General features: G+C 37.6%; 1 protein-coding gene across 1 annotated transcript in view; it reads left to right on the plus strand.

Annotated features, from left to right (window-relative positions):
* LOC133659647 (collagen alpha-1(XIV) chain-like) overlaps positions 1–15,844 on the plus strand; it is a 324,062-nt gene that overhangs the window by 225,513 nt on the left and 82,705 nt on the right. Inside the window, exon 26 of the mRNA XM_062062231.1 lies at positions 2,568–2,642. Within this exon, the coding sequence (XP_061918215.1) occupies positions 2,568–2,642 (75 nt within the window). The remainder of the gene's footprint in view (positions 1–2,567; positions 2,643–15,844) is intronic.

Genomic DNA, 15,844 nt, shown 5'->3' on the forward strand with positions numbered 1-15,844 from the left:
AAGACACACAAAGTGCGGTAACGCCAACACTGCTTGACAGCATAACAAAATAAGTCACACTTATATTCTGTAACATTCACAGTTTTAGAAAAAGTGCAGAGGTAGAAATATAATTATATTTCAATAAAACACATCAGACGAGCTCTCACCCTGCACAGCTGTTTTGTGCTTTGTAGTGCTCTGCCCCTCCCTCACGAATGCTGCTTCGTGTGCTCGCCTCCACGATTTGTTTTGTTTTTAACCCGTTCTTAACCCTGGACGTACATTGAAAATACACGCAACCCTAACTCAAAATGCCGGACATTTGAGGCATTTAAGAAACCCAGGGAAAAGAGGACATATGGTCAGTCTAACATAAGAAGAAGAAGCCGAAGCCGGTTTGAGTGACGTCAAACGTGCATGTGCGTGAGATCACAGTAGTAAACAATTTGTGACAGGATCGCTCTCAAAATGGAGGACATTTTTAACAGAGTGGGAGAGTTTATATTTTTTGGTTGAACATAATGGCAAGCCATTCTTCCTTATATGTCAGGCATCATTAGCACATTTCAAAGCTTAAAATCTTCAGCGTCACAAGGAATGCCAGAAGTCCCACTAAGCAACATGCATAGTAACAGAAAAAATATAATATTTTTGTTTGTGGACTTGGTTGAACTGAGAGTTTGTGTGTGTGAGACAGTGCACACAATGTTAATTGTTGAAAATAACTGGCCTGTGGTCTTAGTACAGTAGGAGTCATGTTGGTGTGTGACATTTACAATAAATCTGGCTGAGCAGAGGTCTGCTTGTGTGTGTGCGTGTGTGTGTGTGCGTGTGTGTGTGTGTGTGTGTGTGTGTGTGTGTGTGTGTGTGTGTGTGTGTGTGTGTGTGTGTGTGTGTGTGTGTGTGTGTGTGTGTGTGTGTGTGTGTGTGTGTGTGTGTGTGTGTGTGTGTGTGTGTGTGTGTGTGTGTGTGTGTGAGAGAGGAAGGGATGGGGTGATGTTCATGTGTGCCCATGTGTAGGATGTGGCTCTTTACAGTAACACAGTAAAAAAAAGTGGCTCTTAGTCTCTGAATGGTTGACCACCCCTGATCTAGAACAGGGGTATCAAACATACAGCTGAACAGGTTTTATCTGCCCCGCGAGATGAGTTTGCCAGGTATGAAAATAAGATGTCATTTTTGAATGATAGAAACGGCTGTTTTTACTGTGTCCACTAGATGTGACAAAAGCAATTCTTTGTATCCTCTGAGACTGCCGTGAGAGCGCGCATGACTTCAGAGGGGGCGGAGCTATGTGGCGTATGTCAACACTTCCATGTTTAGACACTACATACTTATGCTGCCTATTAGTGATGGTATACAAAATGTGGATTGTTACATTCAAGCCTTGATTGTCAAAGATGTTGCTAATGTAACCTGTGACATTTCTACCCAAATAGATACTTTTAGGCCTACTCACCTACTCAGTGGCCTAGTGGTTAGTGTCCGCCCTGAGATCGGTAGGTTGTGAGTTCAAAACCCGGCCGAGTCATACCAATGATTACCTCCCTGCTTGGCACTCAGCATCAAGGGTTGGAATTGTGGGTTAAATCACCAAAAATGATTCCCGGGCACGGCCACCGCTGCTGCTCACTGCTCGCCTCACCTCCCAGGGGGTGAACAAGGGGATGGGTCAAATGCAGAGGACACATTTCACCGCACCTAGTGTGTGTGTGACAATCATTGGTACTTTAACTTTAACTTAACTTTTATTATTTTATTATGTGGGCTCTGTACCGAGGATGTCGTTGTGGCTTGTACAGCCCTTTGAGACACTTGTGATTTAGGGCTATATAAATAAACATTGATTGATTGATTGATTGATTATCTGTACATTTCGTGTTGTACTTATAACCAGGGACACATTTTCTGAGTGCACATAAATATGATGAAATATATCCCCTTCTAACTTCATGTGTGATAAATGAAATTAGTCCGAATTCACAAGTTTTGTTGTAGATGATGCTACATTTGAACAGAATAAACCACTTGATGTAAGTACATCAGTTGAGGAAAATGTGTAAATTACATTAATAACATCCTGTAATTTGATATTGATATTATTATTCATTTCATTTTATGATAGATTAAAAAAATCTATCATAAAATCATCATTAAATCTCATAATAATAGGTAGACTCTATTCTACCTATTATTATGATGAACATTATCACATCATTTATTCTGAAAGTATAAATGACAAAAATTAAGATCGGATACTATTAACAGCAACATGTAAGTGTAAAAAAAAATCCCATTATGATTTGAAACATTTTCAAAATGTGCTTGTTTTATTTTTAAACAAAGAAAACAATCTGAAGTTCTCTTTATTTTTAAGTTATATGCCATGATTTTACCAGTCCGTTCAGTTGGGAATAGATTTTCCTCCATGTGGCCCCTGAGCTAAAATGACTTTGACACCCGTTGTCTAGAAAGACTATTGAAAAATGTTTCAGTTTAATAGCTACAAGCTGCTGTTATCTGCCATCACAGATTCACAATGTATGTGTGTGTGTGTTTCTGTGTCCATGTATATGTGTGTCTAGTGCCAACACCCACTCAGGCTCCGACTGAACCTCCTGCCACAGAGCCCCCTCCCACAATCCCGCCTGCTAAAGAAGGTGAGCAAGAAGTTCAAAGCGAACACACAGTATATGCACTTTTATGCTTTGTCGTGCATGTATTTGTGCTGTTACTTCACATAACATCCTAAAACTATTGTATAACAACTAATGGACTAAAGTACAAGGTACTTTCTTGTTTAAAATGCAATACAATTGTACCTCAGTTTTTGTTAGTAATCGATTCCAAGGTTTGGCAAAGACAGAATCTTACAAAAACCAAAATAAAATACATTGCTGTGTTATTGTATTTCATATCAACATAATGATGGGGTGATGGATAAACTTTCTATTTAATAAAAAAAGCCCCCAAAAATTAACAACCAGTTGAACTGTCCTTGTTTCAGTCGCCTTGCCGACACACACACACACGCATTGTCACTAGCCCTGTGGTGCACTCAAAGTTAAAAATTGCAAAACTCCTCACCTTTAACAGCCAGGTCGCAAAATGATTAGGAATAAAAAAGTTAAATGCACTTCACCTTTTTTTGCGGTGCAGCCAAAGGAAGGAAGAAGGGGGTAATGGGGAAATAGGGTTGCCACCCGCCCCGTAAAATACGGAATCGACCCGTAATTGGGACTGAAATGTTGCATCCCGTATTGAATCAATACGGGGTGCGGTTTCTTCCCTATTTTCCTATTTGTCCCATGCGTCCGTCAAACACACACGTGAACACTGAATTCAACAATAATGAACAAAATAAAAGCTAAGCGGACCCCCGAGTGTGGCTTTACATGATACATCTGTATGAGGGGCCGTTAGGGACATTATTCAGAATTACCTCTTACATACACTACTGAAATGCTCTCACATAAGTGAAGTGAAGTGAATTACATTTATATAGCGCTTTTTCTCAAGTGACTCAAAGCGCTTTACATTGTGAAACCCAATATCTAAATTACATTTAAACCGGTGTGGGTGGCACTGGGAGCAGGTGGGTAAAGTGTCTTGCCCAAGGACACAACGGCAGTGACTAGGATGGCGGAAGCGGGGATCGAACCTGCAACCCTCAAGTTGCTGGCACGGCCGCTCTACCAACCGAGCTATACCGTCCCACATAAACAACTGAAATCTTTTTCTTTTATACACACTACTGAAACACTCTTATAAACACTACTGAAATGCTCTTACATACACTACTGAAATGCTCTCATATAAACAACTGAAATGTTTTTCTCTCACACACCCTACTGAAACACTTTATAAACACTACTGAAATGCTCTTACAAACACGACTGAAACACTCTTATAAACACTACTGAAACACTCTTATAAACACTACTGAAACACTCTTATATACACTACTGAAACACTCTTATAAACACTACTGAAACACTCTTATATACACTACTGAAACACTCTCATAAACACTACTGAAATGCTCTTATAAACACTACTGAAACACTCTTATAAACACTACTGAAATGCTCTTATAAACACTACTGAAACACTCTTATATACACTACTGAAACACTCTTATAAACACTACTGAAACACTCTTATATACACTACTGAAACACTCTTATAAACACTACTGAAATGCTCTTATAAACACTACTGAAACACTCTTATAAACACTACTGAAATGCTCTTATAAACACTACTGAAACACTCTTATATACACTACTGAAACACTCTTATAAACACTACTGAAACGCTCTTACATACACTACTGAAACGCTCTTATAAACACTACTGAAACACTCTTATAAACACTACTGAAACATTCTTACATACACTACTGAAACACTCTTATAAACACTACTGAAATGTTTTTGTCTCACGCACACACACACACCTGGAATTATTTTTCACTAGTATGTATAAACGGATTTCACCTGTGTGTGTGTGTGTGTGCTTTTTACACGTGCGTGTGAGGGACAACAATTTCAGTAGTATGTGTGCAAAGATTTCAGTTGTGTGTATGAGCGCATCTTACCACTGTGTATACGAGCATTTTACCACTATGTGTAAGAGCATCTTACTAGTGTGTGTGAGCGATGTTGCATTCCGGTTCCGGTATAATCCCCGCCCCTTTTCAGACAGGTTTATTTTTATTTTTTTTAAAGCCAAGTTGTGGACAAAATGTCTGCCGACAAGTAGCTTAACCGAGGCGGGAGCTCCACTTCATAATTTGAGGGCTTCAGCGGAGAATATAAGAACACTTTCAATGCAACAAGGGTCGGACTGCCGCCATGGGTCTCCCCCGCAGGACGCGGCACCTGAGCGGCCACACAGCGGTGCCTTTCTCCTCCCGACAGCCAAGCAGTCTGGAGCACTCGTTCCATTGCTAGTTTGCACCGCACACATGCAACGTTTCAGTTCATGGACATTGGGGCAAAAGGAGGAAATGGTAATTAGACATTATTTATTTCTAAGTGATTGTTGAATCACACAAAATGTAAGACAACATGGCATTGTAGTGAGCTACAATGGTAACATGTCGAAATGTGAGTCACGTCGTGTTACGTCAGTAGCTAATCATATACTAATGATAATGGATTGCATTTATTTAGCGCTTTTCTATCGACTAGATAAGGGGTCCCCAAACTACGGCCCGCGGGCCGTTTACGGCCCACCAAAGTCCAACATCCGGCCCGCTGGAAAAACATTTTTTTTTGTATTATTATTTTCAATCTGTCTTTTTTAATTCATTTTTTGGTGTCCCCTAGCCGCTCAGGCAAATCATATTGTCTACAAATGCATTTCCCTGTATGACTTATATTGTCTTAACTGTTTTCATGTGATCTGATTGTTACATTCTTATTTCAGAGTCACCACACAGCTGCATGACCATTTCAACAAAGACGGAATAAACAACCTCTGGATTCATGGAACTTCTCTGCACACAAATATATTAATTGGAATATTCAATAAATTCCACATAAACATATTAAATATCCTTTTTTTTTTTTTGCTCAAAAAAGGTTCCCTATGCCTTATTATTTATATACTTTTCAATGCTTCTTGCACACAAATATATTAATTGGAATATTCAATACATTTCACATAGAAACATTGTGAATATTATTTTCAACAGTGTGTTGAAAACAACCTTTTTTGGCTCAGAATGGTTCCTTATGTCTCATTATTCATATACTTTCAATACTTGTCGGTGTGTAATTCCAGACATAGATGTAAACATTAATGAGACAACAATGAACATTTTTCAACAAGTGAACCCACTTGAAAATGATGGCAACTTTGGAATAGACATTTTCACTTCAATTCTGCACTTTATTCAGTGGACAACATGGGAATTATAAGGTTTGTTAAAATGTTTTCTTCACTTGTGCAGTGTATTCTGCGAATTAACATTTTGTTTAAACATTTTGTAACAAATAAATAAATAAGGAACCTGTTATACAGACCTGTATGAAGTTGCCCACTTTATTATTTCAAATATATAAATAACACTGCAATACGTTTGTGCTGTGAACATTTATGTTTCTACGGTTGAGGTTTTTAAGTTATTTTATGTTCTGACTAGTAATGTCATCCAGCCCCCACCACCACACACACTTTGTCAAAATCTCCCCAAACTTGTCCCAAACGCTTGTGATGCACAATTTGTTTGTCTTATGATTATTGTATTTAGGTTAGGGGCTAGGTGTAAATATTAACACATTAACTTAAACTATAATTTTAGACAAACAATATCTATTGTCTGACTACAAGAAGCATTGAAAAGTATATAAATAATAAGGCATATATATGTTTATGTGAAATTTATTGAATATTCCAATTAATATATTTGTGTGCAGAGAAGTTCCATTAATCCAGAGGTTGTTTATTCCGTCTTTGTTGAAATGGTCATGCAGCTGTGTGGTGACTCTGAAATAAGAATGTAACAATCAGATCACATGAAAACAGTTAAGACAATATAAGTCATACAGGGAAATGCATTTGTAGACAATATGATTTGCCTGAGCGGCTAGGGGACACCAAAAAATGAATTAAAAAAGACATATTGAAAATAATAATACAAAAAAAAAAACATTTTTCCAGCGGGCCGGATGTTGGACTTTGGTGGGCCGTAAACGGCCCGCGGGCCGTAGTTTGGGGACCCCTTATCTAGTCGATGATAAGCGCTAAATAAATGCAATCCATTATCATTAGTATATGATTAGCTACTGACGTAACACGACGTGACTCACATTTCGACATGTTACCATTGTACAGGGGTCACCAACCTTTTTGAAACCAAGGGCTACTTCTTGGGTACTGATTAATGCGAAGGGCTACCAGTTAGATACACACTTAAATAAATTGCCAAAAGTAGCCAATTTGCTCAATTTACCTTTAACTCTGTTATTATTAATAATTAATGATATTTATCTTTGTGGAAACACTGATCATCTTAATGATTTATCACAATAAATATATATAGAAACAGATAAATATCAATATGCAACACTTTATTTTTATATTTTCTCTAAGTGCACATTTTTCAAATTGAACATTTTCAAATGATCACTTCTAAGACAGTCTTATGAAATCACAATATCCCATTTTAACTAGCTAGCCACTAACATTTTTTAACAAATCATGAATTACTTTGCACCATGTTTGTACAAATAATAACTCATGTAAAATACAAAAGTAAACTCTCAAATTTTTAAATCATGTCACACTTTGAACTGGACACCAAATCTGTTATCAGTTTCTTTGTCAGTTAGTGGGAAGCCTGGCATTGCATGCTGTTAACTAGTGTGTTGTACTCTGGTGTGTAACTTGACACTGCAACTCTGAGTGAGTCTTGCAGATGTGCATCAGTGAGTTCTGTGTTTGTTCTTGATGAAGTTCATGTCAGAAAAGGCTGATTCACAAAGATAAGATTTTTCTTCATTGTTTGTGGAACCTTCTTAATCTTTTGGACATATTTTCACAGCAATCTGGCCTTAAGCTTAATTATGATAAATGTAAAATGTTAAGGATCGGAAATCTAAAGGGAACGTCCTTTCGAATGGAATGCAAAGTGCCTGTTTTGTGGACAGATGGACCAGTTAACATACTTGGTGTTGTTGTCCCAGAAAATCTGGAAGATCTAGGCTCAGTAAATTATGATAATCGACTAAGAAAGATGGACAAAATGATGCAATTATGGAAAGGGCAATCCCTAACCTTGTATGGTAAAATGTCTATTGCCAACTCGTTAATTATTCCTCAATTTATTTATTAGTTTTTGTCATTACCAGCTCCATCACAAAACTTTTTTAAGATTTATGAGCGGAGGGTCTTTGATTTTGTCTGGAACGGCAAACCAGAAAAGATTAAAAGAAAGGTTTTGTACAAAGAGTATGAATATGGGGGCCTGAAACTTCTCAACCTTGAAGCTATGTGTCTGTCTTTAAAAGCATCAATTGTTCCAAAGATGTATTTAAACATTGAGTGGTACACAAATGTCCTGTTGGACAAAAAACATGTACTGTATCAAAAGAAATTGTATCCTTTTTTACAAGTGATCCCCTCCCAGAGAGTCTGCTGGGAAACATGGCGGGGTTCATAAAGGAAACAATCCACTCATAGTGGTGTTTTCAATTTTATGTGCCAGAAAAAAGAGACGATATTTTGCAGCAGTTAATATGGATGAACTCTAATATTGTAATAGATGGAAAGCCTTTCTTTTGGAAAAATATGTTTGAAAGAGGAATCATTTTTGTCAATGATATTATCAATGAGAATGGTAAAATTATGAAGTATGATCAATTTAGAGCTATGTATGGTGATGCTTGCTCAAGCTTTTCATTTTATCAACTAACTGGAGTAATTGGGAAAAGATGGAAACAAATAATTAATTATGGAACTACTAAATTATTAGTTTGTAAACCTCTAATAAGAAATTCTAGTTGGCAAAAAGGAACTAAAATAAATAGAAAAATATATAATTTATATTTAATAAAGAAATCTTTGAAGGCTGCCTCATACAACACAAATGGAAAATGGGAGGACTTTTTTGACTGCCCGTTGCCATGGGATGCCATATTCAAACTAATCTATAAAACCACTATCGATGTGCAAAATTGTTATTTTCAAATTAAAATTATTTATAACTTCTTACCCACAGGGAAAATGTTAAAATTATGGAATATGACAGAGTCAGATGATTGCCCATTGTGTTGTCAGGAGCCTGAATCCACCCTGCATTTGTTTTGGTATTGTCATATTGTGATTTTGTTTTGGGTGGAAGTTAAAAAAATGTGTTTAAGGATTGGTTTGTTTATGAAGCTTAATGTGGTTTCTGTTATTTTAGGAGAGTTCATTGACAATCATGATTTAGTCAATTTAATTATAGTACTCGGTAAAATGTTTATTTTTAAGGCCAAAAACAGATATTCACTTAGTATTACTTTCTTTAAAACATGTATTCAGTATTTTCTAACTTTAGAAAGTTACATGGTTGAAAACGATAATGATGCCAAAAAACATTAAAAAAAAGATGAGAAGTCCTCAAAGGCTTATTTTGAAAGTATAATTATGTTTATAGATTATATGATATCTGTTGTTGTGTTCCCTAATTTGAGTGACCTGGACATAATCTGGACTGTACATAAATGCTTATTTTGAAAATGTAATTTTGTTTATAAATTATATGCAATCTATTGTGTTCCCTAATTTTTTTCTGTGTACATGAATGAAGGTGTGTGTTGCTGAGTCCGACTTGGACATTATCTGGACTGGGCCTGGTTTAAAAAACCCTTTAAACAAATCTAATTTCATTGACAACCTGGTCTGTTGAAGATAAGGCCCTTTTTTTAAAAAATAAAATAAGATAAATAAATAAAAAACATTTTCTTGGATAAAAAATAAAGTAAAACAATATAAAAATAATTACATAAAAAATAGTAATTAATGAAAATGTTAGTGGACCAGCAGCCTATACAATCATGTGTGCTTCAGGGACTGTGTCCCTTGCAGATGTGTTGTCTATGTTGTGGGAACCAGAATATTGGTAGCAGAAAGAAATAACCCCTTTTGTGTGAGTGGGTGTGGATGAGTGTGCATGGAGGAGGTTGTTTGGGTTGATGCACTGATTGAAAGTGTATCTTGTGTTTTTTCTATGTAGATTTAATTTAAAAACAATTTTTTTTTTTTTTTTTTTTTTTTTAGAACAGGCCCGCGGGCGACTCATCTGGTCCTTACGGGCGACCTGGTGCCCGCGGGCACCGCGTTGGTGACCCCTGCCATTGTAGCTCACTACAATGCCATGTTGTCTTACATTTCGTGTGATTCAACAATCACTTAGAAATAAATAATGTCTAATTACCATTTCCTCCTTTTGCCCCAATGTCCATGAACTGAAACGTTGCATGTGTGCGGTGCAAACTCGCAATGGAACGAGTGCTCCAGACTGCTTGGCTGTCGGGAGGAGAAAGGCACCGCTGTGTGGCCGCTCAGGTGCCGCGTCCTGCGGGGGAGACCCATGGCGGCAGTCCGACCCTTGTTGCATTGAAAGTGTTCTTATATTCTCCGCTGAAGCCCTCAAATTATGAAGTGGAGCTCCCGCCTCGGTTAAGCTACTTGTCGGCAGACATTTTGTCCACAACTTGGCTTTAAAAAAAATAAAAATAAACCTGTCTGAAAAGGGGCGGGGATTATACCGGAACCGGAATGCAACATCGCTCACACACACTAGTAAGATGCTCTTACACATAGTGGTAAAATGCTCGTATACACAGTGGTAAGATGCGCTCATACACATAACTGAAATCTTTGCACACATACTACTGAAATTGTTGTCCCTCACACGCACGTGTAAAAAGCACACACACACACACACACAGGTGAAATCCGTTTATACATGCTAGTGAAAAATAATTCCAGGTGTGTGTGTGTGTGTGCGTGAGACAAAAACATTTCAGTAGTGTTTATAAGAGTGTTTCAGTAGTGTATGTAAGAATGTTTCAGTAGTGTTTATAAGAGTGTTTCAGTAGTGTTTATAAGAGTGTTTCAGTAGTGTTTATAAGAGTGTTTCAGTAGTGTTTATAAGAGCATTTCAGTAGTGTATGTAAGAGCATTTCAGTAGTGTTTATAAGAGTGTTTCAGTAGTGTATATAAGAGTGTTTCAGTAGTGTTTATAAGAGCATTTCAGTAGTGATTATAAGAGTGTTTCAGTAGTGTATATAAAAGTGTTTCAGTAGTGTATATAAGAGTGTTTCAGTAGTGTTTATAAGAGTGTTTCAGTAGTGTTTATAAGAGTGTTTCAGTAGTGTTTATAAGAGTGTTTCAGTAGTGTATGTAAGAGCATTTCAGTAGTGTTTATAAGATTGTTTCAGAAGGGTGTGTGAGAGAAAAACATTTCAGTTGTTTATATGAGAGCATTTCAGTAGTGTATGTAAGAGCATTTCAGTAGTGTTTATACGAGTGTTTCAGTAGTGTGTATAAAAGAAAAAGATTTCAGTTGTTTATGTGAGAGCATTTCAGTAGTGTATGTAAGAGGTAATTCTGAATAATGTCCCTAACGGCCCCTCATACATCTGGTTCGCTCTCCTCTGTGTCAAATCCTGTCTGACTCCGTCTGCCTGCACGCAGCCCCGCCCCTCTGTCTGCCTGCACGCAGCCCCACCCCTCTGTGCTGTCTGTCATGATCGTTGCCTAGTTACGCTCCTGACCGCACCAGGGTGCACCGCGCGTTTTAAAAAATGTCTACAGCAGAAACTCCACCACGTCCTCAACCTCAAAAGAGAAAACACCTCCAAAAATATGCACTTTTTCTCTTTTTTTTCTCTTCATCTTTTAATTTGGGTTCACACAAAAAAAGTGTTTAATTTTACTATAGTTCTCTTAAAGTGTCCCCAGACAGGCTTTGTTCCAGCACTTTATATGCATGTAATACAGTATAAGCTCAAGTTCAGTCTATTCAGCCTTTAACATGTGCAGGTATACACACAAGTGTTTCATTTGTTTCCTCTTAAAGTAAAAGTGTCCCCAATCGTTACATTTACAGCACTTTATATACAAACCCCGTTTCCATATGAGTTGGGAAATTGTGTTAGATGTAAATATAAATGGAATGCAATGATTTGCAAATCATTTTCAACCCATATTCAGTTGAATATGCTACAAAGACAACATATTTGATGTTCAAACTGATAAACTTATTTTTTTTTGCAAATAATCATTAACTTTAGAATTTGATGCCAGCAACACGTGACAAAGAAGTTGGGAAAGGTGGCAATAAATACTGATAAAGTTGAGGAATGCTCATCAAACACTTATTTGGAAAATCCCACAGGTGAACAGGCAAATTGGGAACAGGTGGGTGCCATGATTGGGTATAAAAGTAGATTCCATGAAATGCTCAGTCATTTACAAACAAGGATGGGGCGAGGGTCACCACTTTGTCAATAAATGCGTGAGCAAATTGTTGAACAGTTTAAGAAAAACCTTTCTCAACCAGCTATTGCAAGGAATTTAGGGATTTCACCATCTACGGTCCGTAATATCCTCAAAGGGTTCAGAGAATCTGGAGAAATCACTGCACGTAAGCAGCTAAGCCCGTGACCTTCGATTCCTCAGGCTGTACTGCATCAACAAGTGACATCAGTGTGTAAAGGATATCACCACATGGGCTCAAGAACACTTCATAAAACCGTTGTCAGTAACTACAGTTGGTCGCTACATCTGTAAGTGCAAGTTAAAACTCTCCTATGCAAGGCGAAAACCGTTTATCAACAACACCCAGAAACGCTGTTGGCTTCGCTGGGCCTGAGCTCATCTAAGATGGACTGATACAAAGTGGAAAAGTGTTCTGTGGTCAGACGAGTCCACATTTCCCAAAAAATTTTTGGAAACTGTGGACGTCGTGTCCTCCGGACCAAAGAGGAAAAGAACCATCCGCGCAAAGTTGAAAAGCCAGCATCTGTGATGGTATGGGGGTGTATTAGTGCCCCTGACATGGGTAACTTACACATATGTGAAGTCACCATTAATGCTGAAAGGTACATACAGGTTTTGGAGCAACATATGTTGCCATCCAAGCAACGTTACCATGGACGCCCCTGCTTATTTCAGCAAGACAATGCCAAGCCACGTGTTACATCAACGTGGCTTCATAGTAAAAGAGTGCGGGTACTAGACTGGCCTGCCTGTAGTCCAGACCTGTCTCCCATTGAAAATGTGAGGTGCATTATGAAGCCTAAAATACCACAACGGAGACCCCCGGACTGTTGAACAACTTAAGCTGTACATCAAGCAAGAATGGGAAAGAATTCCACCTGAGAAGCTTAAAAAATGTGTCTCCTCACTTCCCAAACGTTTACTAAGTGTTGTTAAAAGGAAAGGCCATGTAACAGAGTGGTGAACATGCCCTTTCCCAGCTACTTTGGCACGTGTTGCAGCCATGAAATTCTAAGTTAATTATTATTTGCGAAATGTTTATCAGTTTGAACATCAAATATCTTGTCATGTGCATTCAATTGAATATGGGTTGAAAAGGATTTGCAAATCATAGTATTCTGTTTATATTTACATCTAACACAATTTCCCAACTCATATGGAAATGGGGTTTGTACTTGCATTTCATTTAAGTATTGTCCTCTTTCAGTAAAGGTGTCCCCAGACAGGCTTTGTTTAATTTACAGCACTTTATATGTATAGAATACAGTAGGCCAGGTCTATATGCTCAAGTTCAGGCTAATTACATGGACGTAATAATGTATCTAAACATGTATACACAAGTTCAACTGTTTCATTTAGTTTTTTGTGTGTTAAACTGCAAATCTTTGATTAATTTACAACACTTTAGCAATGTTCATTGCTAATAAAGCACTTTAAACTTTAAGTATGACTAAATGCATCCTTGACTTCCCTTTCCTCACTGACTACCGAGTGACCCCAGGGAACAGGGCCCAGAGGCTAATATGACGTGGGAAATAATGTCAATTAAATCAAAGCATTTAGTTTTTTCATATACAAAATACACATGTTTCTATTCATTTCAGGGTTTTGAGGAGCCAATCCCTCAAATGTATTTCGGCCGTGCAGTTTCGCCGTGCTGCCGTGAAGAGTGTTCCTTATTTCCAGTTCTGAAAGGTGGCAACCCTATGGGGAAATGTCGACAACGCTATAGGCACTTCCTGAAAACCACACACTGCCTGTCCATTGCTTTGTTTGGACTCCTTTTGAGCTAGAAAAAGTACAAACATGCTGTAAAAAAGCTAAACAATTAGCACAGTAGCTAACGACAGAACAAATGTGCTGCAGGCCGACAATGGTTAAATTAAATATTCGTACACTGAGAAAAAGTTTGTACAACAAAGCATATTTCTATTTGGTCTGTGCTTTGTAAATTGAACATTTTGTGTGAGGGTTTTGTAAATTACTGTTTGACTGTATTATGATCATTATGAAGACATGCATCAGGTAAGTACTTGGCAATCTGGAAAGGTATGCTCTTACTGTGTCAGATATGCTTAACAAGTTACCTTGACAAACGTCACACGTTAATGATTGCACAATTTAGCATGTCCAAAAAGGAGTAGGAATAAGCAGAGCTTATGTACAAACATCCTTTTGAAAATTTGACACTTTATCTGAGCTGGATTACCTCTCAAATTATTTTAGAGATGTATTCTGTATGTATTAAAGGAAAATACATACAGCATTCTATACAACATTCTGATATAGAATGGGGCAGGAAAAAAATCATCGTTAACCAACTCAGCACTTTTTTGTTTTGCTGTAATTGAAAAAATATGAGAATCATGTAACAAACTATAAAAATATATACACAGATAAATAGTACATTGAGTATAGACGGGATGGGTATTGTAATTGCCTAAAATGAGAGAATACTTTTGTATTCATAAGATGATCCAGGGAACTGTCTGATTCTGTACAGCTTAAGAGCTTTTTGCACATAAATGTGGCAAACTCCCCACTTTTTAAAATGTTATATGTCTTGCCCCTTTGCTGTCAAATAACTGAGAAAGACTTCAGTCCTAGGAAGTGGAAACGTAACAAAGTGTAAGCCTCCTGTCAGTTCTTTTACTTCCACCCAAATGCCCCATCAAATCAGTTTCAACGGCGAAGAAAAACACTCTTGAAAGGAGACAAACAAGATTGAAAGATGCGAAACGAAGTCACTCCCACCCTCATCGTTCCTTCACTTCCGCAGTTCCTGTCTGATAAGCTCGGCTGAAAGTCTGATCTGACAAGCATCCTTAACACGTCTGTTGTAATTCAAGACGTTTCTTACCTTTTGTCACACTAATGCCTTAAGGTGGGCCAAAAACACATACTGGTGAAATGCAGACAGCAAAACAACCGCATATAAAAAACTTATGTGTAAGAGCATGCATGCAATGTTATTTGAAGAGAAATTATTTTGGGAGATACAATACAGGGACCTAGAGAATGTGAGAAAACTACGTAAGTATTGGCTGCTAAAGCATTACAGCTTGTAAAACTTCCTAATGAAAAAACTTTGTGCCTGACCTTTATCTCAACATTTCTGACTGGTGATAGTTCTGTAAAAATATAAAAAGACATTTGTCTCATTGTCAACAAAGTAATACCATCTCACAATGGATTTTTGTAAGCTTTAGGTTCTATTGGTGTACCAAACATACTTTGTTCTCATGGTACAGTTTCAAACTGATCATGAGCAGGGAAAATAAAATGTAATTTTATAGAAAGAAAGCATCTTTACAGCAGCAACAAGAGGGATGTATCTCCCGACAAGGAAAATAGCAGAGGGAGCATCACTGTTGGACTGGGAATGAAAATTATCAGCTACTTTGGGGAATACGTCTAAATAATTTAGATATATACAGTAGATGGCAGAACGTTCTTTATTCTTTATTTATTCAAACCCCAGAGTGACAATCATGGGTACGAAAAATGTTCTGCCGCACTTAATACCCCAAGAGCACGTTGGCCATTTGGGACAGCCCAGACTTTTTCTAACACTGTCCAGTAAAGCTCAGAAGTTGAGGGAGAAGATTCTTGAGGCGATCAAGAACCTGATGGTTACTCTGGCTGAGCTCTACAGACCTTGTGTGGGGATGGGAGAAAGTTACAGATTATGGACAATGAAAATATTTCCCCACAGACACACTGAGTAGCAACTATATCTTCTTTTACCAGGATGTTGCTATAAAAACAAGAAGAAATACTGGTGCACTTTGCTGTTTCTGTATAAGCCTATTTTGCACATTTTTGTGTAACATGTTGGTAAGATGTTTTTTTAAATTGTTTT

Source organism: Entelurus aequoreus, linkage group LG11 (genome assembly GCF_033978785.1).
Source record: "Entelurus aequoreus isolate RoL-2023_Sb linkage group LG11, RoL_Eaeq_v1.1, whole genome shotgun sequence".
Lineage (NCBI taxonomy): Eukaryota > Metazoa > Chordata > Actinopteri > Syngnathiformes > Syngnathidae > Entelurus > Entelurus aequoreus.